Genomic DNA, 27,154 nt, shown 5'->3' with positions numbered 1-27,154 from the left:
GCAAAGGAGTAGAAGTAGCATATTAGCATATAATTCTTTCTTGTTTTACTGCAGAATTTGCTTTACAGAAATAGGCTTGTTGAACAATTAAGAATGACACTTCCCCTACGCTCTAAAATAGTGAAAACCTAAGGTTGAGAAGAAAGCATCCTATACTGTATAAGCCTTTTAGATCACTAACTGATAATCCCTTTAAGCATTCTGGGTCTCAGACTTGAGGAAAAAACAGAAAATGATGACAGAGTTCCGTGTACTTACATAAAAAAACAAACAAACAAGTACAACTGGCATAGTTTCAAATAGTATGATGTTAGACAGGAAATGCTTACATTCTAGGAAGCTTCCTGTTCTGTCTAAAGCAAAGTTATTTATCAGCCCCACCCACTCACCCACCCTTTCTCACCTCATTGTGGACATCAAATAAACCCTGCTGGATCTTCCTATATATTTCTTTGGCTGTATTAATGAAGGCCTAAAGGAGACATAAACCATATCATTAAGCTCATATCTAGGTAGCAAAGTTAGGAAAAGAGAATACAAATAGTATTCCTATTTGGATTTCTAAGGTGAATTAGGAACCATTAAGGGAATGGAGTAAAAGAATAAGATCCCCAAAATTCCTATAAAAGGTGTTAAAAGTAGTTTGAAAAAGATAAAAAGGGTTGTATAGTATTTTGGTACTGACCCCAGATGTTCTTAGGGTTCTTCTGCAAATAAAACAAACATGCTCTCTCTGAATTAGTTGCTGAAGACACAGTCAACACCAGGCTTAGGAATGACCACAGCAGAACTCATTAGATACTCCAACTAAAATGATTTACAAGCAACACTGCTGTCTAACCCACACTTATAACTAATGTTACTCACAGCAAAAGTAAAACCTTAGGTATCAAGGTAAAAGAAATGGTACAGTTCCCTTAAAGGGGAACATGAAGTCACTATGACCACAAGATAGCCTTAACTTGCCCATCTCTCACAGGAAAAGGGAATCCTGAAGGAAGGACAAGGGCAATGGTGTAATCTCTGAAAAGCTTTCCCTACTTTTTTCCAAAGAGTACCTCTTCAACGTTGCAGGCTGTTTTAGCTGAAGTTTCCATGAATATAAGTCCATGCTCCCGAGCAAAGGCCTCTCCTTCTTCTCTCTTCACATCCCTACGGGACTCTAAGTCACTGCAAAAGATTAATTAGGAAGAAAACTAAAAAAAAGATCCAAGGATCCAAGTGAAAGAAGAAACTCTTGTTCTAAAAGAATCCCATAGCCGTTTCAACTGCCAGTTAATCCATAAAGAATGCAGATCCTGAATGATTCTCCTGTACAGGGGTATGGATTCCTGTAGCCTCTTGGAAAATATTTTTCAGATTCATGACAGCTGCTGCATGGTTGAGGACAATACCTTACTTTATTACAAAGAAAAAGGTTTACAAAGAGTTAGGCAAGCCCCACGGTTACTCAAGGTTTATGCTCTATACTTCTTTTCAAATGAGATCCAGTGAGAGCAAAGGAAAGAAGATGAAAGGGAAGTTTCAGCTGTTAGCAAGTAGAAAAGTTAGAGCTGTCCCTTCCTGTCATAATTGCCTTCCTCTTTTATTGGAATCAATCCACAAGTAGAATGCCATGAATAAGGAAAACAGCTGCCTTACCTCTCACTAGTCTCATTATTAATGTGTGTAATAGCAGCTTGCCACCAGGGATATTCAGAAAAAGTGATATGGATAAAATTAGATGTTACAAGGGCAAAAAGATAGCCAAGTACTTTGGAAGAGAATAAAGGGGCACAGAAAAACTTTATGAAAGACAGGATAAAAGGCTGTAGATTAAGTTAAGGATGGACTATTTGATTTTCATTTTTCAAATTGGAAGTTTTCATGTGGGATGTTTCTAGTTTTTCAACCATTAAAAAAATTAGGAAGTCTATTAAAAAACAATAAATCTACAAAATACGTTTTTATTCATCAGCAGTGTGACAACCAGGGAAGAACTATCCAGCTAACTGCCAACACTCCCAAATCTGTATCTCTAGCCCAAATGCTCCTCCAAAGCTCTAGATCTGTTTGTCCATTTGTCCATTCTTCATTTCCACTCTGATATGTAAAAGGCACATCAAAGGTACATCAAAATGGAACTTGATCTTTTCCCCCCAACCTGCTTCTGCCCCAAGTTTCTAAATCTCTATTAATGGCATAATCCAAAAACTAAGATGTTATTATTAACACTTTTTCCTCCTTCACTCCAAATACCCAATCCATCCCAAAACAAGGTACTTCTAAAATATAAGGTAAAATGATCCTTTTGTCTCTCCAGTGTCACCTCCCAAGTCTGAGGAACCATTCTTTCTACTTGGACTACTGAAACTGCAATCCCACTTCAAACTTGCTCCCCTCCAGGGTTATTTTTTTAAATCTGATCAAACCACTTCTCTGCTTAAAATTCTTAAATGCTTCCTACTGTGTTTAGAATCAGATCTAAACTCTTTCCCAAGGCTATTAGGTGCTATGGGACCTGGCCCCTGCCTCCCTTTCCAACTTCATATTGCACCATTTTGCCTTGATTTAGTCCCACCATACCAGGTTTCTTTCACTACCATAAACTTGCCAAGTTTCTTCCCAGCTCAAGGCTTTCACACTTTGTTCCCTCATCTGGAATCTTTTTTTTTTAATCTTTGTCCAACCTTCAGATTCCATCTTAAATATCACTGTTCATCAAAAATAGGTATCATTACTTTCTTTTATAGCACCCCCTTTTCCCATCACTGCATTTCTCACAATTTGTAATTAGATATAAGCCATTTTATATTAAAATTCTATGTCCCCACTAAACTGTATACTCCATGGGAACAGGGGCATGGTTCTTTTTTACTTGGCACACTCAGGATCCGGCAGTGTCTAGGACACAGTAGTTCCATAAACTGGTTGAACCAATATATCAGTACAATTAGTCTGTGGCCTAATTGTATGGTACACCCTATGCATTGCTACAAACTCACAAGAGTGCCACAGGATACTTTAAATTTTCAAGGAAAACACACCAACACTCAACATCAGAACACCACACCAATTATAAGCTTAAGATAGCTTGCAATGTCAACATTAGATCTCCATAGATGCCATTCAATATCTGCGTATCTTTGTGAAGCTGAGATTTTGGCAGTTGCTGTGATAAACCAATTTATAACAGGAAATGGGAGTGGCAGTGTCCAATCTTGATTCCAAGGTTTCAGAAGCTGTGCAATGCCCACGAGGCACACACAGGTTATCAGGAAGTAATTGTGGCTATTTAAGAATGAAATAAAACTTTTTTTTAATGTTTTTCACTTTTCAAAGTTACTAAGATGTTATGACAAAAATACATGTTATGTTGCTCAAATCTAACTAATAATGAATCTGTCAGGTATTTCTCCCTTTTTTATTTTTTTGTATCACTTTGCATTTTTTTATTAAAGTGTAGTTGATATGCAATCTTATATTAGTTTTAAGTATCCATCAGAGTGGTTCACCAATTACCCACAATATTAAATCCTCACCCAACCAGTGCAGTTGCTATCTGTCAATATACAAAGATGTTACAGAATAACTGGCTATATTTTCCATGCTGTACTACCATTTCTATGATGAACTGATATTATGATTGAGAATTTTTGTGCCCCTTTATCCCCCTCACCCTCCCTACCCACCTACCCCAACCCTTCTCCCACTGTACCACCATTCACTTCTAAGTGTCTATGAGTCTACTGCCATTTTGTTCATTTTGTTTTGTTTTTAGATTCCACAAATAAGTGAAATCATATGGTATTTGTCTTTCTCTGCCTGGCTTATTTCATTTAGCATAATACCCTCTAGGTCCATCTATGTTGTCACAAATGACAGGATTTCTTTCCCTTTTATAGCTTAATAAATATTCCATTGTGTATATAAACCACCTCTTCTTTATCCATTCATCTACCGATGGACATTTGTTTCTGTAACCTGGCTATTGTAAATAATGTGGCAATAAACATAGGGGTGCACATATCTTTTCCAATGAGCGATTTTGTTTTCTTTGGGTAAATTCCTAGAAGTGGAATTACTGGGTTGTATGGTATTTCTATTTTTATTTTTTTGAAGAACCTCCATACTGCTTTCTACAATGGCTGCACCAATTTACATTCCCACCAACAGTGTAGGAGAGGTCCCTTTTCTCCACATCTTCACCAACACTGTTATTTTTCTTTTGGATGGTGACCATTCTAACTGGTGATATCTCATTGTAGTTTGATTTGCATTTCCATGATGATCAGTGATGTGGAGCATCTTTTCATGTGCCTGTTGGCCATCTGTATTTCTTCTCTGGAGAAATGTCTATTCAGGTCCTCAGCCCATTTTTTAAATGGTTTCTTTTCTGGGTGTTGAGTCATATGAGTTCTTTATATATTTTGGATGTTAACCTTTATCAGATAAATTGTTTACAAATATATTCTCCCATATTGTAGGCTGCCTTTTTGTTCTGGTGATAGTGTCCTTTGCTGTACAGAAGCTTATTTGTTTGATGTAGACCCACTTGTTCATTTTTTATTTTGTTTCCCTTGCCTGGGAAGATGTGTCCAGGAAAAAACTGCTCATGCTTATGTCCAAGAGATTTTTGCCTATGTTTTCTTTTAAGAGTTTGATGGTTTCATGTCCTACATTAGGTCTTTAATTCATTTTGAGTTTACTTTTGTGGATGGAGTTAGACAGTAACCCAGTTTCGTTCTCTTGCAGATAGTTCTCCAGTTTTCCCAACACTACTTATTGAAGAGGCTGTCTTTTCCCCACTGTATAGTCATGGTTCCTTTATCATATATTAATTGATCATATATTTATGGGTTTATATTGAGGCTCTATATTCTGTTCCATTGATCTGTGGGTCTGTTTTTGTGCCAGTACCATACTGTTTTGACTATTGCAGTTTTGTAGTATAGCTTGAAGCCAGGGAGCGTACTCCCCCCAGCTTTGTTCTTTCTCAGGACTGCTTTGGCTAGTCAGGGTCTTTGCAGTTCCATATGACTCTTAGGGATTATTTGCTCTAGTTCATTGAAAAATGCCATCAGTATTTTGATAGGGATTGCATTAAATCTAAATTGCTTTGAACAGAATGGCCATTTGGACAATATTAATTCTTCCTATCCATGAGCTTCTTTAATTTCTCTCACCAGTGTCTTACAGTTTTCAGAGTACAGGTCTTTCACCATCTTGGTTAGGTTTATTCCTAGGTATTTTATTCTTTTTGATGCAACTGTAAATGTAACTTTTTTCCTGATTTCTCTTCCTGCTAGTTCATTTCATTGCTCATATATAGTAACACAACAGATTTCTGTGTATTAACTTTGTATCCTGCAACTTTGCTGAATCCAGGTGTTAGTTCTAATGGTCTTTTGGTTGAGTCCTTAGGGTTTTCTATATATAGTTTCATGTTACCTGCAAATAGTGACAGTGAAACTGTCAGGTATTTCTTTTGGCCTAAAGAGGCCATAGAAAATTGACTAAGAATAACAAGTGTTGGTGAGAATGTGGAGAAACTGGAACTCTTGTGCATTGTTGGTAAGAATGTAAAATGGTGCAGCCACTATGGAAAACAGTATGGCAGTAGCTCCAAAAATTAAACAAAGAATTACTGTAAAATCAAGCAGTTCCACTTCTGAGTACATACCCAAAAGAACTGAAAGCAGAGACTCAAACAGATATTGTATTTCTATGTTGACAGAAACATTATTCCCAATAGCCATGTGGCAGAAGCAACTCAAGTATCCATAAATGGATGAATAAACAAAACATGGTACATACATACAAGATAATACTATTCAGCCTTAAAAAGGAAGGGAATTCTAGCACATGCTACAATATGGGTAAACCTTGAGGACATCATGCCAAATGAAATAAGACAAAAGAACAAATATTTTATGTTCTACTTATATGAAGCAGCTAGAATAGTCAAATTATTGAGACAGAAAATGGTGGTTTCTGGGGGTTGGTGGTAGGAATGGGCAGGGCAGGGAATATGTAATTGGTGTTTAATGGGAATAGAGTTTCAGTTTGAGAAGATGAAAAAATTAATAATAATACTATACTAATGCCACAGAAGTGTACACTTAAAAATGGCTAAAATGGTAAATTTTATGTATATTTTACCACAATTAGAAAGTGTTTTATTGAGATAAGAACACCATAAACTAAACAAGTGTGAGAACCAAGTGATTCAATGTCCACAGAATACCTAGATGACTCTGGGTACTTCGTATACAAATGAAATTTTACCTCTTATTCCCAATCAGCATGATAACCATGTTGGAGCTAGAGTGCTGGCGGGCATCCTCTAACCATGAGGTCAGGTGGTTGAAGGTTTCACGCCTATAGCAGAAAAGTTTAGAAAGTGAGTCAGAGGCTCATTTTCAAATATATGGGTAAAGGAGTAAAGCTACATGTGCAAAGAAAAATAGTATTGAGGCCATTCCTCTTCAGTATTCTTACCAGAATCAGCAGATAGAAAGAAAAAGATTTCAAGGACGTAGGGATGTCTCCCTCCCAGCCACCAGCTCTGACTCACCTTGTGATGTCATACACCAGTAGCGCTCCAGCTGCTCCCCTGTAGTAGGAACGGGTGATAGAACGGAAGGATTCTTGCCCAGCCTTTCCCACCAACATGGCAACAAAAAATTTACACAAAACCAGGTTACTTCCAAAGAAATTACTTGATCACATGCCAGTCTAACACAAAGGACTTAATTGTGAAAAAAAGAACTTCTATTAGGAGAATAGAATTAGGGAAAGGAAACTTGATTGCCCAGGGAGAAGTCCAGGTGGGAAATTAACCCTTTTCAGTGGGACTGCAAGTGCTCTTTTGGGTAGGTCAGCTCTTCCTGTGAGACTATCCATCAAATTGCTGAAGGGTTAACATCCCTGGCTCCCAGTCACTAAATGCCAGTAGTACCTCCCAGTCAGTGTGACAGTCAAAGACATGCCCATAAATTTCCCAGTATCCCCTAGGAGATAACTAGAAATAGGACTAGAAACGCAAGAGTATTTTCAATCCTAACATTAACTGTTCTGTTTCTACTCCTTTAATTGTAAAAAGAAAAATTATCTTTTTACAGATAAAAGAATGCCAGTATGCTATCTAATGGAAGTTTTATCCCAATGGAGCAATATGGAAAATTAGATAAAAAGCACTTAAATTGGGCATATGCTAACTGACCTTTAGTGTTCCACTAATAAAGGCAGGACTACCAAGATATCCCTTGCTGGGACCTTGTCAAGGAATACGGAAAGAGGACAAAAACAGAGTTTCACTAAAAAAAATCCAACTGTTCATACTATAACCTCATTTCCAACTGAGACCAAGGTATTAACTTTTATTTATTACTTAACAGTTTATTAATAGCCCCACATACTGGGTACATTTGGTTTCTTGATGGAACAGTTTTGTTTTTGTTTTTGTTTTACTTTGTTTTTTCCTTAGAAGAAAAGCATATTTTAATGAATCCCCTGGGCAGTGAGTCTATCCTATTACGAAAGCTTGCACATTCTTGAAATTGTTTATGCTCATATCCCTACAGAAATGTTAAGATGGTGGCGTGAGTAGGGTGGCGGAAATCTCCTCCCAAAATCATATTTATTTTGAAAATACAGCAAATGCAACTATTCCTAAAAGAGTGACCAGAAGATACAGTACACGAGCCAGGCTAAATCTGCGAGAACCCAACATCTCACGGAAAAGGGTAAGATACAGAGCTGTGACCCGGCAGGACCCGAGCCCTCTCCCCACCCCAGCTCACCAGTGGGAGGAAAAGAATCAGAGTGGGGAGGGAGTGGAAGTACAGGACTCCTAAATAACCAGCCCTAGTAATCTGCCCTGAGAGCATAGACACACATTACATGGTGCACTGGATATTAGAGGAGCGGAAAGCAAAATCTGAGATTAAGACTGTGAACAGGTTCCCAAAGCCAGCTGCCCTGGTACAAAAGAAAAGCAGCTGCTTTAAAAGTCTTAAAGGGACAAGGGTTTAAATCGTCCTTGCACACTCAGCCCAGGAGGCTGGGAACGGTAAAGAACTTCAGGTGCCCTAACCCCCTGGGTGGCAGCACAGCTCCAAACCTCCTCACAACAATAAGCAGCCTGCCATTCCTTCCCCCCAGGCCGGCACTGCAAGCAACCGGCTGACCCACCATTGCTGCACAATAGCTAGGGAGCAGCCCTGCCTACAGCAACCACACTGCTTAACACAGAGGCTTCTCCCTGCATGCGGTTAACCGGCTCAGACCCAGAGGCTGGTCCCTGCGCATGGTTGACTGGCAACGACAGCAGACACCGACACAGAGTCAGGGAGGCACAAAGGGGCTTTGTTCTCACAGCAGAACACACGCTGCTTGCCTGCGAGCCCGCCAGTGACCCATGTCATCCCGAGAGCTGCCCCGCCCACGGCAGATGAGGGGATTAACGCAGAGGCTGCTCCCTGAGCGTGGTTGACCGGCACAGAGGAGATGGGCGCATTCCGGGAAGCACAAAGAGGCTTTGTTCTCACAGCAGAACACACGCCACTCGTCTAGGACCCCGCCAGTGCCCTAGGCAATCCCGAGGGCCACCCCACCCACAGCAGCTCAGGAGATTAACCCAGAGGCTGCTCCCTGTGTGCGGCTGACCAGCACAACAGCAGAGATGGGCAAGGCAACCAGCAAGGAGGAAGGGACTTTGTTCTCTCAATTGACACACGTGCCACTCGCCAGCAATCAGTTCCATTGCCATGAAAAGGCAGAAAAACCTTGTTGAGTCCAAAATGCCTCAAACACCAGAGAGAGAGCCTGGTGAGACCGAATTCACCAATCTTCCTAAAAAAGAATTCAAAATAAAAGTAATAAGGATGCTGATGGAGCTACAGAGAAATATGCAAGAGCTAAGGGATGAATTCCAGAGGGAGATAACAGAAATTAAACAGACAATGGAAGGATTTAAGAGCAGACTGGATGAGGTGGAAGAGACTGTTAATGGAATAGAAATCAGAGAACAGGAATACACAAAAGCTGAGGCAGAGAGAGACACAAGGATCTCTAAGAATGAAAGAATATTAAAAGAACTGTGTGACTGATCGAAACAGAAAAATATTTGCATTATAGGGGTACCAGAAGAAGAAGAAGAGAGTAAAAGGGATAGAAACTGTCTTTGACGTAATAATTGCTGTGAACTTCCCCAAGTTGGGGAAGGAAATAGTCTCTCACAACATGGAAGCCCACAGATCTCCCAACACAAGGGACCCAAGGAGGACAACACCAAGACATTTAATAATTAAAATGACAAAGATCAAAGACAAGAACACAGTATTAAAAAGCAACGAGAGAGAGGAAAAAGGTCACCTACAAAGGAAAACCCATGAGGCTATCATCAGACTTCTCAACAGAAACCTTACAGGCCAGAAGAGAATGGCATGATATATTCAATGCAATGAAACACAAGGGCCTCAAAACAAGAATACTGTATCCAGCATGATTATCATTTAAATTTGAAGGAGAGATTAAACAATTCCCACACAGGCAAAAGTTGAGGGAATTCACTTCCCACAAACCATCTCTACAGTGTATTCTAAAGGGACTACTCTAGATGGAAGTATGCCTAAGGCTAAATAGCTGTCGCCAGAGAAAATAAAACCACAGCAAAGAAAGTAGACCAACCAAACACTAACTAAATGCAAAATAAAATCAGCTATCCACAAAATCAGTCAAGGGAAACACAAAAGCGTACAGAATAAAACACCTAACATATAAAGAGTGGAGGAGGAAGAAAAAGAAGGGAGAGAAATAAAGAATCATCAGACCGTGTTTATAATAGCGTAATAAGTGGGTTAAGTTAGATGGTTAGATAGTAAAGAAGCTGCCTTTGAACCTTTGGTAACCACGAATCCAAAACCTGCAATGGCAATAAGTACATATCTATCAATAATCACCCTAAACATACACAGACTAAATGTACAAATCAAAACACACAGAGTAAAAGAATGGATAAAAAAGGAAGACCCATCTATATGTTGCCTATAAGAGACTCACTTCAAACCCAAAGACATATACAGACTAAAAGTGAAGGGATGGAAAAAGATATTTCTTGCAAACAATAGGGAGAAAAAAGCAGGTGTGGCAGTACTTGTAACACACAAAATAGACTTCAAAACAAAGAAAGTAACAAGAAACAAAAAAGGACATTACATAATGATAAAGGGCTCAGTCCAACAAGAGGATATAACCATTATAAATATATATGCACCCAACACAGGAGCGCCAACATATGTGAAACAAATACTAAGAGAATTAAACAGGGAAATAGAATGAAATGCATTCATTTTAGGAGACTTCAACACACCACTCACTCCAAAGGACAGATCAACCAGACAGAAAATAAGTAAGGACACAAAGGCACTGAACAACACATTAGAACAGATGGACCTAACACATCTACAGAACTCTACACCCAAAAGCAACAGGATACACATTCCTCTCAAGAGCACACAGAATATTTTCCAGAATAGACCACATACTAGGCCACAAAAAGAGCCTCAGTAAATTCAAAAGCATTGCAATGGTACCAACCAACTTCTCAGATCACAAAGATATAAAACTAGAAATAAATTGTACAAAGAAAACAAAAAGGCTCACAAACACATGGAGGCTTAACAACATGCTCCTAAATAATCAATGGATCAATGACCAAATTAAAATAGAGATAAAGCAATATATGGAGACAAATGAAAACAACAGCACAAAGCCCCAACTTCTGTGGGATGCAGCAAAGGCAGTTCTAAGAAGAAAGTATATAGCAATCCAGGCATATTTAAAGAAGGAAGAACAATCCCCAATGAATGGTCTACATTCACAATACTGAAACTGGAAAAAGAAGAACAAATAAGGCCCAAAGTCAGCAGAAGGACAGGCATAATAAAGATCAGAGAAGAAATAAATAAAATTCAGAAGAATAAAATAGAAAAAATTAATGAAACCAAGAGCTAGTTCTTTGAGAAAATAAACAAAATAGATAAACCCCTAGGAAGACATATTAAGAGAAACAGAGAATCTACACACATAAACAGAACCAAAAATGAGAAGGGAAAAATCATGACAGACCCCACAGAAACACAAAGAATTATTAAAGAATACCATGAAAATCTACATGCTAAAAAAACTGGATAATCTAGAAGAAATGGACAACTTTCAAGAAAAATACAAACTTCCAAGACTGACCCAGGAAGAAACAGAAAATCTACACAGACCAACTACAAGCAATGAAATTGAATCGGTAATCAAAAAACTACCCAAGAACAAAACCTCCATACCAGATGGATTCACTGCTGAATTTTATCAGACATTTAGAGAAAACATAATACCCATTATCCTTAAAGTCTTCCAAAAAATAGTAGAGCAGGGAATACTTCCAAACTCATTCTATGAAGCCAGCATCAGTCTAATACCAAAACTAGGCAGACACTACAAATAAAGAAAATTACAGACCAATACCCTGATGAACATAGATGCAACAATACTCAACAAAATGTTAGCAAACCGAATTCAAAAATACATCAAAAAGATCATCATCTGTCACGATGAAGTGGGATTCATCCAAGGGATGCAAGGATGGTAAATGTTGGAAAATCCATCAACATCATCCACCAAATCAACAAAAAGGACAAAAACCACAGGATCATTTCCATAGATGCTGAAAAAGCATTCAACAATATTCAACATCCATTCATTATAAAAACTCTCAACAAAATGGGTAGAGAGGGCAAGCACCTCAACATAATAAAGGCTATATATGACAAACCTACAGCCAACATTATACTAAACAGCAAGAAGCTGAAAGCTTTTCTCCTCAGATCAAGAACAAGACAGGGATGCCCACTCTCCCAGCTTTTGTTACACATAGTACTGGAGGTCCTAGCCACGGCAATCAGACAACACAAAGAAATAAAAGGCATCCAGATTGGTAAGGGTGAAGTCAAACTGTCACTCTTTGCAAATGACATGATATTGTACATAAAAAACCCTTAAGAATCCACTCCAAAGCTACTAGATCTAATATTTGAACTCAGCAAAGTTGCAGGATACAAAATTAATACACAGAAATCTGTTGCATTCCTATACACTAATGATGAACTAGCAGAAAGAGAAATCAGGAAAACAATTCCATTCACAACTGCATCAAAAAGAATAAAATACCTAGGAATAAACCTAACCATGGAAGTGAAAGACCTATACCCTGAAAACTACAAGACACTCTTAAGAGAAATTAAAGAAGACACTAATAAATGGAAATTCATCCCATGCTCTTGGGTAGGAAGAATTAATTATCATCAAAATGGCCATCCTGCCTAAAGCGATCTAAAGATTCAATGCAATCCCTATAAAAATACCGACAGCATTCTTCAACGAACTAGAACAAATAGTTCTAAAATTAATATGGAACCACAAAAGACCCTGAATAGCCAAAGCAATCCTGAGAAGGAAGAATAAAGCACGGGAGTTCTCGCTTCCCAACTTCAAGCTCTACTACAAAGCCACAGTAATCAAGACAATTTGGTACTGGCACAAGAAGAGACCCACAGACCAGTGGAACAGAATAGAGTCCAGATATTAACCTAAGCATATACGGTCAATTAATATATGATAAAGGATTACTGTCTAATTTCATACACAAAAGTAAACTCAAAGTGGATCAAAGAGCTGAAGGTAAGTCATGAAACCATAAAACTCTTAGAAGAAAACATAAGCAAAACTCTCTTGAATATAAACATGAACAACTTCTTCATGAACATATCTCCATGGAGAAGGGAAACAAAAGCAAAAATGAACAAGTGGGACTATATCAAATTAAAAAGCTTCTGTATAGCAAAGGACACCATCAGTAGAACAAAAAGACATCCTACACTATGGGGGAATATATTCATAAAAGACATATCCGATAAGGGGTTGACATCCAAAATATACAGAGCTCATGCACCTCAACGAACAAAAAGCAAATAATCCAATTAAAAAATGGACAGAGGACAGGGGATAAATCTGCAAAGAAGTAAAAAGCTAACCCTTTCAAACAACATTGCTTCTCTCTCACTTACCAACTTTACATTTCCCTATATGGCCGCGGAAGATGACTGGTTAGCCAGAGATGGGTAAGATTCCTCAAGGGAGGAACAACCTAAGACAGGCACAGTCGCAGGGGGGCCATCAGGTGAGAAACTGAGGATCAACAGAGGTGAGGCTTAGAACCTCACCCCCCCTGTTTTGAGAGAAGTCTTCTGCATCCGTGGATGTTTTGTTGCCCTTGTCTAGCTTGGATTAATACTTAGTCTATAGGCACAGACCTGATCATCTACATATGCCCTCTTACAGCACTAAATTATGTTCTCTACCTTTATCTTGCATCTACCCACCACTTTAACATTTTATTAAAAAAATAATAATAATAATAATAAGGGAGAAATGTGGCATTCACATATAAATCAAGTATAAAAATCAAACGAATAAATCTGACTTGATTCTTTATAGTTCATGATGCGTGATCAAAACTGAGTTTCTGTGATATGACTGCCCTTGCACTGTTCACCATGTAAGAACTTATTCACTATGTAAGAACTTGTTCACCATGTAAGAACTTGTTTGTTATGCTTCAGAAGATTGGAGACTGTTGAGAAATAGGCTTGGGGTTGATTAATGACTGTGCATTGAGTCCCCTATACAGAATTTTATTGTTGTTAACAACCATTTGATCAATAAATATGAGAGATGCCCACTCAAAAAAAGTAAAATTAAAATAAAAAATTGAAATTAAAAAATTAAAAAATGGGCAGAGGAACTGAACAGACACTTCTCCAAAAAGAAATTCCAATGGCCAAAAGGCACATGAAAAGATGCTCCACATCGCTAATCATCAGAGAAATGCAAATTAAAACCACAATGAGATATCACTTCACACCAGTTTGGATGGCCAACATCCAAAAGACAAACAACAACAAATGTTGGCGAGGATGTGGAGAAATGGGAACCCTCCTACACTGCTGGTGGGAGTGTAAATTAGTTCAACCATTGCGGAAAGCAGTGTGGAGGTTCCTCAAAAAACTCAAAATAGAAATACCATTTGACCCAGGAATTTCACTCCTAGGAATGAACCCTAAGAACGCAGGAGCCCACTTTGAAAAAGACATATGCAAGGGAGCCAAGATGGCGGCGTGAGTAGGACAGTGGGAATCTCCTCCCAAAAACATATATATTTTTGAAAATACAACAAATACAACTATTCCTAAAAGAGAGTCCAGAAGATACAGGACAACAGCCAGACTACAGCCACACCCGTGAGAACCCAGCGCCTGGCAAAGGGGGTAAGATACAAACCCCAGCCTGGCGGGACCTGAGCGCCCCTCACCCCAGCTCCCGGCAGGAGGAGAGGAGTCAGAGCGGGGAGGGAGAGGGAGCCCAGGACTGCTAAATAGCCAGCCCTAGCCATCACCACCCAGAGTGCAGACATACAGTGCATGGGGTGCTGGATACTAGGGAAACAGGACAGTAAGACCTGTGAGCGGGTCCCGCAGTCGGCGCCCCTGGGACAAAGAAAAGCGAGTGCTTTTTGAAAGTCTTAAAGGGACAGGGACCCCACAGCTGGATGGAATTATCCCAGAACACTTAGCCCAGCAGCTGGGAATCCCGGAGAACTCCAGGTGCCCTAACCCCCTGGGCAGCAGCTCTGAGACCCCTCACGGCAATAAACAGCCCCACTTACGTTCCCCCTCCGGCACCCCACCATAGGAGAGCAGCGGCCTGAGGCTGGCCACGCCCACAGCAAGGGAGCTTTCTCCATAGTGGCCAGGCAAGAAAACAAGAGACCCAGTCTACACGCAACTGCCCAACACAAACTGCTAGGGGTCGCCACTGTCCCAGTAAAGAAAGGCCAGGAGCAAGTGGAAAGGGTCTTGGCTCTCCCAGCTGACAGACGAGTCAATAGCATACCACTGCATCTATCAACAAGAAAAGGCAAAAAAATTTGATCCAGACCCAGACTAACTCAGACATCTTCCACATCCTCCCTTGAGAAGGAATCTGGGAAGATAGATTTAATCAATCTTACTGAAAAAGAATTCAAAACAAAAGTCATAACCATACTGATGGACCTGCAGAGAAATATGCAAGAACTAAGCAGGGAGAATACAGAAATAAAACAATCTCTGGAAGGACATCAAAGCAGAATGGACGAGATGCAAGAGACCATTAATGGACTAGAAATCAGAGAACAGGAATGCAGAGAAGCTGATGCAGAGAGAGATAAAAGGATCTCCAGGAATGAAAGATTATTAAGAGAAATGTGTGACCAATCTAAACGGAACAATATTCGCATCATAGGAGTACCAGAAGAAGAAGAGAGAGAAAAAGGGATAGAAACTGTCTTTGAGGAGGTAGTTGCTGAAAACTTCCCCAAACTGGGGGAGGAAATAATTGATCAGACCATGGAAGTACACAGAACTCCCAACAGAAGCAATCCAAAGAGGACATCACCAAGACACATATTAAAATGGCAAAGATCAAAGACAAGGACAGAGTATTAAAGGCAGCTAGAGATGAAAAAAAAGGTCACCTGCAAAGGAAAACCCATCAGGTTATCATCAGACTTCTCAACAGAAAACTTACATGCCAGAAGAGAATGGCATGATATATTTAATGCAATGAAATAGAAGGGCCTTGAACCAAGGATACTGTATCCAGCACGATTATCATTTAAATATGAAGGATGGATTAAACAATTCCCAAACAAGCAAAAGTTGAGGGAATTTGCCTCTCACAAACCACCTCTACAGGGTATCTTAGAGAGACTGCTCTAGATGGAAACACTCCTAAAAAGAGCACAGAACAAAACATCCAACATACGAAGAATGGAGGAAGAGGAATAAGAAGGGAGAGAAGAAAAGAATCTCCAGACAGTGTATATAACAGCTCAATAAGCAAGCTAAGTTAGGCAGTAAGATACTAAAGAAGCTAAACTTGGACCTTTGGTAACCAGAAACTTAAAGCCTGCAATGGCAATAAGTACATATCTTTTAATAATCACCCAAAATGTAAATGGACTGAATGCACCAATCAAAAGACACAGAGTAATAGAATGGATAAAAAAGCAACACCCATCTATCTGCTGATTACAAGCGACTCACCTGAAACCCAAAGACATGCACAGATTAAAAGGCAAGGGATGGAAAAAGATATTTCATGCAAACAACAGGCAGAAAAAAGCAGGAGTTGCAATACTAGTATCAGACAAAATAGAATTCAAAAGAAAGAAAGTAACAAGAGATAAAGAAGGACATTACATAATGATAAAGGGGTCAGTCCAACAAGATGATATAACCATTATAAATATATATGCACCCAACACAGGAGCACCAACATATGTGAAACAAATACTAACAGAATTAAAGGAGGAAATAGAATGCAATGCATTTATTTGGGAGACTTCAACACACCACTCACTCCAAAGGACAGATCCACCAGATAGAAAATAAGTAAGGACACAGAGGCACTGAACAACACACTAGAACAGACGGACCTAATAGACATCTATAGAACCCTACACCCAAAAGCAACAGGATACACATTCTTCTCAAGTACACATGGAACATTCTCCAGAATAGACCACATACTAGGCCACAAAAAGAGCCTCAGTAAATTCAAAAAGACTGAAATCCTACCAACCAACATTTTTGGACCACAAAGGAATAAAACTAGAAATAAATTGTACAAAGAAAGCAAAAAGGCCCACAAACACATGGAGGCTTAACAACATGCTCCTAAATAATCAATGGATCAGTGACCAAATTAAAATGGAGATCCAGCAATATATGGAAACAAATGACAACAACAACACAAAGCCCCAACTACTGTGGGACACAGCGAAAGCAGTCTTTAAAGGAAAGTATATAGCAATCCAGGCATATTTAAAGAAGGAAGAACAATCCCAAATGAATAGTCTAATGTCACAATTATCGAAATTGGAAAAAGAAGAACAAATGAGGCCTAAGGTCAGCAGAAGGATGGACATAATAAAGATCACAGAATAAATAAATAAAATTGAGAAGAATAAAACAATAGCAAAAATCAATGAAACCAAGAGCTGGTTCTTCAAGAGAACAAACAAAATAGATAAGCCTCTAGCCTGATTTATTAAGAGAAAAAGAGAATCAACACACATCAACAGAATCAGAAATGAGAAAGGAAAAATCACGACAGATCCCACAGAAATACAAAGAATTATTAGAGAGTACTATGAAAACCTATATGCTAACAAGCTGGAAAACCTAGGAGAAATGGACAACTTCCTAGAAAAATACAACCTTCCAAGACTGACCCAGAAAGAAACAGAAAAATCTAAACAGACCAATTACCAGCAATGAAATTGAAGCGGTAATCAAAAAACTACCCAAGAACAAAACCCCTGGGCCAGATGGATTTACCTCGGAATTTTATCAGACATACAGAGAAGACACAATACCCATTCTCCTTAAAGTTTTCCAAAAAATAGAAGAGGAGGGAATACTCCCAAACTCATTCTATGAAGCCAACATCACCCTAATACCAAAACCAGGCAAAGACCCCACCAAAAAAGAAAACAACAGATCAATATCCCTGATGAATGTAGATGCAAAAATACTCAACAAAATATTAGCAAACCAAATTCTAAAATATATCAAAAGGATCATACACCATAACCAAGGGGTCTCTCCATAAATGCTGAAAAAGCATTCAACAATATTCAACATCCATTCATTATAAAAACTCTCAACAAAATGGGTAGAGAGGGCAAGCGCCTCAACATAGTAAAGGCTATATATGATAAACCCACAGCCAACATCATACTGAACAGCGAGAAGCTGAAAGCTTTTCCTCTGAGATCGGGAAAAAGACAGGGATGCCCACTCTCCCCACTGTTATTCAACATAGTACTGGAGGTCCTAGCCACAGCAATTAGACAAAACAAAAAAATACAAGGAATCCAGATTGGTAAAGAAGAAGTTAAAACTGTCACTATTTGCAGATGACATGATATTGTACATAAAAGCCCTAAAGACTCCACTGCAAAACTACTAGAACTAATATCGGAATTCAGCAAAGTTGCAGGATACAAAATTAATACACAGAAATCTGTGGCTTTCCTATACACTAACAATGAACCAATACAAAGAGAAATCAGGAAAACAACTCCATTCACAATTGCATCAAAAAGAATAAAATACCTAGGAATAAACCTAACCAAGGAAGTGAAAGACCTATACCCTGAAAAGTATAAAACACTCTTAAGAGAAATTAAAGAGGTCACTAACAAATGGAAACTCATCCCATGCTCCTGGCTAGGAAGAATTAATATTGTCAAAATGGCTATCCTGCCCAAAACAATATACAGATTCGATGCAATTCCTATCAAATTACCAACAGCATTCTTCAATGAACTGGAACAAATAGTTCAAAAATTCATATGGAAACACCAAAGACCCCGAAGAGCTAAAGTAATCCTGAAAAAGGAAGAATAAAGTGGGGGGGATCTCACTTCACAACTTCAAGCTCTACTACAAAGCCACAGTAATCAAGACAATTTGGTACTGGCACAAGAACAGAGCCACAGACCAATGGAACAGAATAGAGACTCCAGACATTAACCCAAACATATGTAGTCAATTAATATTCAATAAAGGAGCCATGAACATACAATGGGAAATGACAGTCTCTTCAACAGATGGTGCTGGCAAGACTGGACAGCTACATGCAAGAGAATGAAACTGGATCACTGTCTAACCCCATACACAAAAGTAAATTCGAAATGGAGCAAAGACTTGAACGTAAGTCATGAAACCATAAAACTCTTAGAAAAAAACATAGGCAAAAATCTCTTAGACATAAACAGGACTGACCTATTCTTGAACATATCTCCCCAGGCAAGGGAAACAAAAGCAAATATGAACAAGTGGGACTATATCAAGATGAAAAGCTTCTGTATAGCAAAGGACACCATCAATAGAACAAAAAGGTATTCTACAGTATGGGAGAATATATTCATAAATGACAGATCCGATAAAAGGTTGACATCCAAAATATAATAAGAGCTCACACCCCTCAACAAACAAAAAGCAAATAATCCAATTAAAAAATGGGCAGAGGAGCTGAACAGACAGTTCTCTAAAGAAGAAATTCAGATGGCCAACAGACACATGAAAAGATGCTCTACATTGCTTGTCATCAGAGAAATGCAAATTAAAACCACAATGAGATATCACCTCACACCAGTAAGGATGGCTACCATTCAAACGGCAAACAACAACAAATGTTGGCGAGGTTGTGGAGAAAGGGGAACCTCCTACACTGCTGGTGGGAATGTAAATTAGTTCAACCATTGTGGAAAGCAGTATGGAGGTTCCTCAAAATGCTCAAAATAGAAATACCATTTGACCCAGGTATTCCACCTCTAAGAATTTACCCCAAGAATGCAGCACTCCAGTTTGAAAAAGACAGATGCACTCCTATGTTTATTGCTGCACTATTTACAATAGCCAAGATATGGAAGCAACCTAAATGTCCATCAGTAGATGAATGGATAAAGAAGATGTGGTGCATATACACAATGGAATATTACTCAGCTATAAGAAAAAAGATCCTACCATTTGCAACAACATGGATGGAACTAGAGGGTATTATGCTCAGTGAAATAAGCCAGGCGGAGAAAGACAAGTACCAAATGATTTCACTCATATGTGGAGTATAAGAACAAAGGAAAACTGAAGGAACAAAACAGCAGCAGAATCACAGAACCCAAGAATGGACTAACAGTTACCAAAGGGAAAGGGACTGGGGAGGATGGGTGGGAAAGGAGGGATAAGGGCGGGGAAAAAGAAAGGGGGTATTACGATTAGCATGTATAGTGTGTGTGGGGCACGGGGAGGGCTGTGCAACACAGAGAAGACAAGTAGTGATTTTACAGCATCTTACTACGCTGATGGACAGTGACTGTGAAGGGGTATGTGGGGGGGACTTGGTGAAGAGGGGAGCCTAGTAAACATAATGTCCTTCATGTAATTGTAGATTAATGATACCAAAAAAAAAAAAAAAGACATATGCACCCCTATGTTTATTGCAGCACTATTTACAGTAGCCAAGAAATGGAAGCAACTAAGTGTCCATTCATAGATGAACGGATAAAGAAGATGTGGTACATATATACAATGGAATATTATTCAGCCATAAGAAGAAAACAAATCCTACCATCTGCAACAACATGGATAGAGCTAGAGGATTAGGTCTCGTGAAGTAAGTCAGAAGGAGAAAGACAAATATCAAATGATTTTACTCATCTGTGGAGTATAAGAACAAAGAAAAAACAAACAGCAGCAGACTCACAGAACCCAAGAATGGACTAACAGTTACCAAAGGGAAAGGGACTGGGGAGGATGGATGGGAAGGGAGGGATAAGGGGAAAAAGGGGTATTATGATTAGCACACATAATGTAGTTGGGGGAAACGGGGAAGGCAGGGTAGCATTGAGGGGACAGGTGGTGATCCTATAGCATCTTGCTACGCTGATGGACAGTGACTGTGGTGGGGTATGTGGTGGGGACTTGATAATGGGGGGAATCTGGTGATTACAATGTTGCTCATGTAACTGTATACTGATGATGCCAAAAAAAAAATGTAAAAGAAAGAAAAACACTGAAAAGAAAAAGAAGGAATACTACTGTTCATACTCTAAAGATGAAAATACTAAGATGCAGACATGGGAAAATAAATGGCTTTCTCAGATTATCATAACAGTGATTATACCAAAAATACCAGTTAAGAAAAATGAGGCTCAAAGGGGTGAGTTCAGTAACTGGCCCAAAGTAACAAAGTCTATAAATGCCAAATCCATAATTTAAATTTAGGATCTTAGTACTTCCTAGCACAAAAGTTTGTTGTTGACCATTACATAACACAATCTGAACCCAGGTTTGAAGGGGAGAAGAGAATTCCTAATGCCAGTTTTCCAACAATACAAGAATCTTTTCTAAAAGCGTCATACAAATATTTTAGTGAGTTTTACTCTAGTGTAAAGAACTGTTGGTAATACTAACAATATATTAACATTTCAAACATACTTTTTCCCTCCAAGAGCTCACTTAATTTTACTTAAGTTTTTCTTTAAATTTAAACTATGACTTAATATTTGATTCCTGTTTTTGCTTTTATCTTACTTTTTCTCCTCTCCTGCTATTATTGAAAGCACCCTCCTTCCCCATGGCCTTCTAGGAACTAAAAGGGAAAGTTTGAGAGAGGCCCACGTGATGGTTGAATCACACAGCTGCATTTAATTTCAGCAGCTTAAAATACTTACATTGGGTCATCAGAAAATATCTTTTAAAATCAAACCTTTTTACTTCTTTATTTCAGTCCAGTTCATCAAAACCAAACTTTGTGAGCCAATAAGCTAGAAAGAGTGAGTGGTTCAAGTCCAAGGTATCTTTGTTCCCACTAAAAAAAAATCTGAAGCAGCAAAGAATGAAGATGGAGGTTTGATAATTAGCAGCTTTCTAATTTCTCCCAAGTGGAAGTATCACATTATAGTTTCAAGATACATAGTTTGAAGTATCAACTCCTACAAAATCAGATACGCTTATTTCCTAAGAATCAAAATGCATTCCAAAGTAAAACACAAATGAGTTTGGGATAATTTAATATTTTATATTAGCTACAGTACAATGTCTCTTCATTTATTATGGTTATTTTGGCAACTATATGTATAGAATGAAGAAAGATTAAAAAGTAAACGGCTCTCTAAATCCTTATTAATAACCAGAACAGTGACAACAAAAAACTTAGGATAACCAGATCTCTTTAAAAATATCTTTCATGATAATCCCTAAATATTCTCTTGTAGGATGGCTTTGGGAGTAAGTGGAGAAGTGGGGTCAACAGTGGGAAGCCGTGATGGGTAAGCAATGGACGGGAGATCAGTGCTGACAGGGAGGAAATGATTAGGCTTACCCCAAGTGTAGCAGACAAGAAAGACAAGACACTACATTGTAGGTAGGAATCTCTTAAAAATTTCAAAATAAATAGAAAACCCAATGTTCTCAAACCTTGTATCTTTTTATGATTCAGCAAAGACTAATCTAATCTCAAAACAATTATTAAAACACAGCAGAAAAGAACTAGGCCAGTTTCATCACAAATGACTATCAGGTCATGTGGTTAAGGACAGTGGCAACAGAGCAGTGGTTCTTAACTTATTTTATGATCCACTGTGTCTCATATTTACCATGTAACAAAAAAAGAAAAATCCAGCAAGTCAACCCTTAGACACTCTCATGACCATGACCACAGCAGCTCCCGGTATCAAAAAAACCCATTTCTGGAAATGGTGGAGGTTTAAATTAAAAAGGCAGAATCTAGCTAATACCAGTCTTGACACCTACAGGCTTCACTCTTTGTTACCTCCTCAGAATTTGTCCTGTAGCCTCTTGAGGGGCCATATCTACCTCTGTGGGAAATATAAAACCCAGGGGATAATAAGAGAAGAGTTGCAATACAGGCTTGGGTTAATAGAAACAAAACTCCTGGGTCCCAACAATGAAAGAAGGGAAAAGTGGCAACTGTTTAACAAATATATGAACTTAACCTTGGCAAGAGATATAGAGTAATACCTCTTAGGCTTTATTGAGAGGAAAAGACTAGAGATAAAACTGCCCAAAAGAAGCAAGTCTGGAAGTTTTACAAGTATTTAGCTAGTGCTGCAACTATCAGAGATGTAGAGTGATTCATGTTCCTATAATTAGGATAAGCCAGTATGGTGAGATGAAAAATTTGATCAGATGGCCAAAAGGTTATTAAAATGCTTGCAAATACAACCAACAAATGTACAGGAGCATATTATCCTAGTTAAAAGCACCTCATAAATCAGTGCATCCAAAAGTGGTAATTTTGGAGACCACCAGGAAAAGTTGTGCCAAGAAAAGCCTACAGGAGCACATAAGTGCTTTTAAGACACACCTGCATGTGTTTGGGTGGGTTAGGGAGGCGGGCAGTGTGCAGGAAGGGAAAGGAGAAAAAAGGAGGAGAAATCACTCATCACTGCTTGTAGATATAAGGGCTTCAGCTCTCGGTTCTAAACAATCAAATAAGAAGAAGTAAATAAAAATTGTCTGAAAGTAAAACCACAATGAGATATCACTTCACACCAGTAAGGATAACCACCATCCAAAAGACAAACAACAACACATGTTGGCGAGGTTGTGGGGAAAGGGGAACCCTCCTACACTGCTGGTGGGAATGTAAATTAGTTCAACCATTGTGGAAAGCAGTATGGAGGTTCCTCAAAAAGCTCAAAATAGACATACCATTTGATCCAGGAATTCCACTTCTAGGAATTTACCCCAAGAATGCAGCAGCCCAGTTTGAAAAAGACAGATGCACCCCTATGTTTATCGCAGCACTATTTACAATAGCCAAGATATGGAAGCAACCTAAATGTCCATCAGTACATAAATGGATAAAGAAGATGTGGTACATATACACAATGGAATATTATTCAGCCATAAGAGGAAAACAAATCCTACCATTTGCAACACCATGGATGGAGCTAGGGGGTATTATGCTCAGTGAAATAAACCAGGCGGAGAAAGACAAGTACCAAATGATTTCACTCATATGTGGAGTATAAGAATAAAGAAAAACTGAAGGAACAAAACAGCAGCAGAATCACAGAACCCAAGAATGGACGAACAGTTACCAAAGGGAAAGGGACTGAGGAGGATGGGTGGGAAGGGAGGGATAAGGGCGGGGGAAAAAGAAAGGGGTTATTAGGATTAGCATGTATAATTAGCATGTGGGGGGGCATGGGGCGGGCTGTGCAACACAGTGAAGACAAGTAGTGATTTTACAGCATCTTACTACGCTGATAGACAGTGACTGTAATGGGGTGTGTGGGGGGGAGTTGTTGAAGGGGGGAGCCTAGTAAACATAATGTTCTTCATGGAATTGTAGATTAATGCTAACAAAATTTTTTAAAATTGTCTTAACGATACTTCAATAAAAAAAGTAAATAAAAACTGGAAGAGATTTTAGCTGAATATTAAGGACTATGTGCTAAAACCCTTTAATTTAAAATAGAGACTAGGATATTATTAAGGGAAAAGAAAGGTACAATCCAAAAGAGGTAATGCACATGAAAGCAATTTATGTGGATGAAGCAAAATTATACTAAGCTAAATTTGGCGGTACTACATTTGTCAAATTTTAAAATATGTATAACCTTTGACCTAGAACTTCCATTTCTGGACAGGCTTTCCACAGAAATTCTCAAACATCTGCATAAAGATGTAGTAAATAAGAATGTTCAATGGAACTGTTCCATGGTGAAAAAATTGGAAAAAACCTAAATTCCCATCAGTAGAATGGAGGGTTAAATAAATTACGGGACACACATTCTATGATTCGATGCAGTGATTAAAAGGAATGCGGTAGTATATATGTAGGGGGCATGAAAAGTCATAGCGATTGTTAAACAAAAAACCTAAGTCACAGAGCTAGGTCTACATTGTCACAATTCTATTCGTGTAAAAACTGACAGAAATAAAATCACTGCCATATCTTTGTGTATGTTTAAATTTGTGTGTCTAAATGCAGAGAAAAAGTCTGAAAGAATGAACACTGAATCATAGTAGTGGTTTACTCTGGTAAAGTAGGAACTAAGATTGGAAGGGACTAAAGAGGTTTATGTGCATAAAGGGAACACTCACTTTTTACTCTATACACTTCTATTTTTACTAAAGTCATATATATTGCTTGGGTAATTGAAAAGAAAAACCCAAAGTTATGGCATTCAGAATTTGTAACCCTATTAGATGGAAGTGAAAGCTCCCCCATCTCTAGGACTTCACTCTTCCCCTGCTCTCCTCTCCACCATTAGCTACACCCTCCCCTGCATCATCTTTTACTGTTATATTTGGATCCTGATCAGGGAACAATTTATTTTGTCCTCTCTCACCGTATCCCAGATTTGCAGTTTGATTTGTTTTCCATCAATGTTGACCATACGGGCCCCAAACTCCACACCTGTCAGTTAAGATGAAAAAAAAAAAAAAAAAAAAAGAACGTGATTCTTAGAACAACAGCCACATTAAGTGAGAGGTTCATGCTTTATCTCAATGTGCTAATGACTTATCTTCTGTCTGCACTCATTATGGCTGGCTGTTTGCTCCAATTAATTTTGTGCTCCTTGAAGTTTCATTTCCCTTCTAGAATTAACAACTGTGTTCTAGGTAATAAGACCTCAGGAACATAACCAAAAAGCAGATATGGGGATTTAACTCATTAAGAAGTCAAGTAGAAAAGATGAATGAATTTTTAGCAATGTTAGCTAATGCCTAAATTTGATTAGGTAATGCTTAATCTTGCATTTTTTTCCAATTTTTCTAAATTTTAAAGTATTTCTAACATTTTCTCAAAGTCACTCTCTAGTCCTCTCTATGAAACAATAGTTCTTTTTTGCACATCATTCCCTCTTGCCCTTACCACTTTTCCCTCATCTCTACAACCCCTTTGCTTGACTAACACCTCATTCAATTTTCAGCCTTTCTTGATAGAGGTGGTAGCTTCTCCTCCCCTTTTGCCGTAGGAATTTACTTGTCACTATCTACCTCCAGGCCCACTTCCTACATTGGAAGACTGTAAGCTACTCAAGGACAGACACGTTTGCCTTGCTGAGCACAGTATCATTAGCACCTACTGCAGTGTAGGTGTTCACTTAATATTCATTTACAAAAATATTTTCCTCTTCATGCAATCCTCTAAATCCTTTTCTAACGCCTCTGGTTAATTGGTTTTGAATAAGTCCTTTGGGAAGTAGTAGTTTCAGATTTCCATAAGGTGGGACTCAGAAATGGCAGTAGGTAAGAATGGGAGCTAGAGGATTTTATTCAGGAACTGAGTCTGCATGGCAAGAAGGCTAATTTTATGTATATTCTTTATTTGAGCTGGATTTAAGGAGATTATGGGAAAGAGGTTCTAAAGGCCCAGCAGACCATGCTTTATCACAACCATTTCCAGACCACCAGTGTGTTTTTAGAACTCTATCATATCTTTTTCTTTAAAAGAAAAGCTATTAGTTTCATCTGCCTGTTACTTCTAAGTCTGGGATGGCTCTTCTATTTGCTTCTTCCTCTCCAACACACAAAATAGTCTGTGTATTGGTGATTACTTTTAAAACCGCTTAAGTGGTTAGCACTAATTTACCGCAAAGCAAGGTAAGGTTTGGAATAAGTAGTTATGCTTTCCTAGGGTTTTCAATAAACAAACAAATTGCATCCGGGGAGTAAAGAAAATCCTACGGCAACTAATCCACACCTCACGTTCATCTCTAAAGTTACCTTTCAATTATTTACTCCTCAATTACCAGCATTTGATTACCCACTTTTCGTTTAACGTACTTTGTACTAGTTTAAAATAGGAAGTGCTCACTTTTTACTTCCAACACTGAAGACTAACTTTCCACTTAAATCAGGGGTCATTTTCTGTTCTGGGGCAGGTAGATGCGCTTACCTATTGTGAGGTCGTGGACAGGCTGGAAGCGCTTGTCTGTAAACTGCAGGAGGAGACATGACTTCCCCACACCTGAAACAGACGGCCGCGCGTTGCAAGAGTCACCCTGCCGGGCACAGTCTAGCGTCCGGGCGTCAGCGGCAGGGGAATGGGAGCCCCGAGCCCCGCCCCTGCTGCCCCGCCCCCGCCCGCTCTTCACTGACTCGCCCAGCCCACGAAATGAGCCCCGCCCCCACAACCCGATTTAGGACCATTGGATTCCCGTCCTAAGCATGAGGGCCGTCGTCCGCGGGTTACCTGTGTCCCCGATGATGATGTACTTGAACAGATAAGCATAAGTCATGGTCTCGTTTCCTCTGGATTCTGGGTGGGCCCGACTTCTACAGCCACTTACCTCCGGCCTCTCTAGCCACTCAATCTACCGCTCCCAGGCCCCTCTAGCCCAGATGACGTCTCTATTGCTCTCCCCAGAAATCCTCCCTCGGTCGGATCTACGGTACACCCAGACCCCGCCTCCAGGGATGCCTCTAACGCTTCTGCATGCCGTTATCCCACCAAGCTCCAGGGGGCGATA

The 27,154-nt window shown here is 39.0% G+C and overlaps 1 protein-coding gene across 1 annotated transcript in view; it reads right to left on the bottom strand.

Annotated features, from left to right (window-relative positions):
* Positions 1-27,105, bottom strand: part of RAB2B (RAB2B, member RAS oncogene family) — a 29,080-nt gene extending 1,975 nt beyond the window's left edge. The window contains exons 1-7 of the mRNA XM_036887449.2: positions 26,878-27,105; positions 26,581-26,652; positions 25,028-25,095; positions 6,557-6,639; positions 6,268-6,360; positions 1,059-1,170; positions 404-472 (exon numbers count right to left, since the gene is read on the bottom strand). Coding sequence (XP_036743344.1) covers positions 404-472; positions 1,059-1,170; positions 6,268-6,360; positions 6,557-6,639; positions 25,028-25,095; positions 26,581-26,652; positions 26,878-26,923 — 543 coding nt within the window. The 5' untranslated portion in view covers positions 26,924-27,105. The remainder of the gene's footprint in view (positions 1-403; positions 473-1,058; positions 1,171-6,267; positions 6,361-6,556; positions 6,640-25,027; positions 25,096-26,580; positions 26,653-26,877) is intronic.
* Positions 27,106-27,154: the final 49 nt, after the last annotated feature.

The sequence above is a fragment of the Manis pentadactyla genome, chromosome 11 (assembly GCF_030020395.1).
Source record: "Manis pentadactyla isolate mManPen7 chromosome 11, mManPen7.hap1, whole genome shotgun sequence".
Lineage (NCBI taxonomy): Eukaryota > Metazoa > Chordata > Mammalia > Pholidota > Manidae > Manis > Manis pentadactyla.
This window is presented reverse-complemented; position numbering and strand designations above follow the sequence as displayed.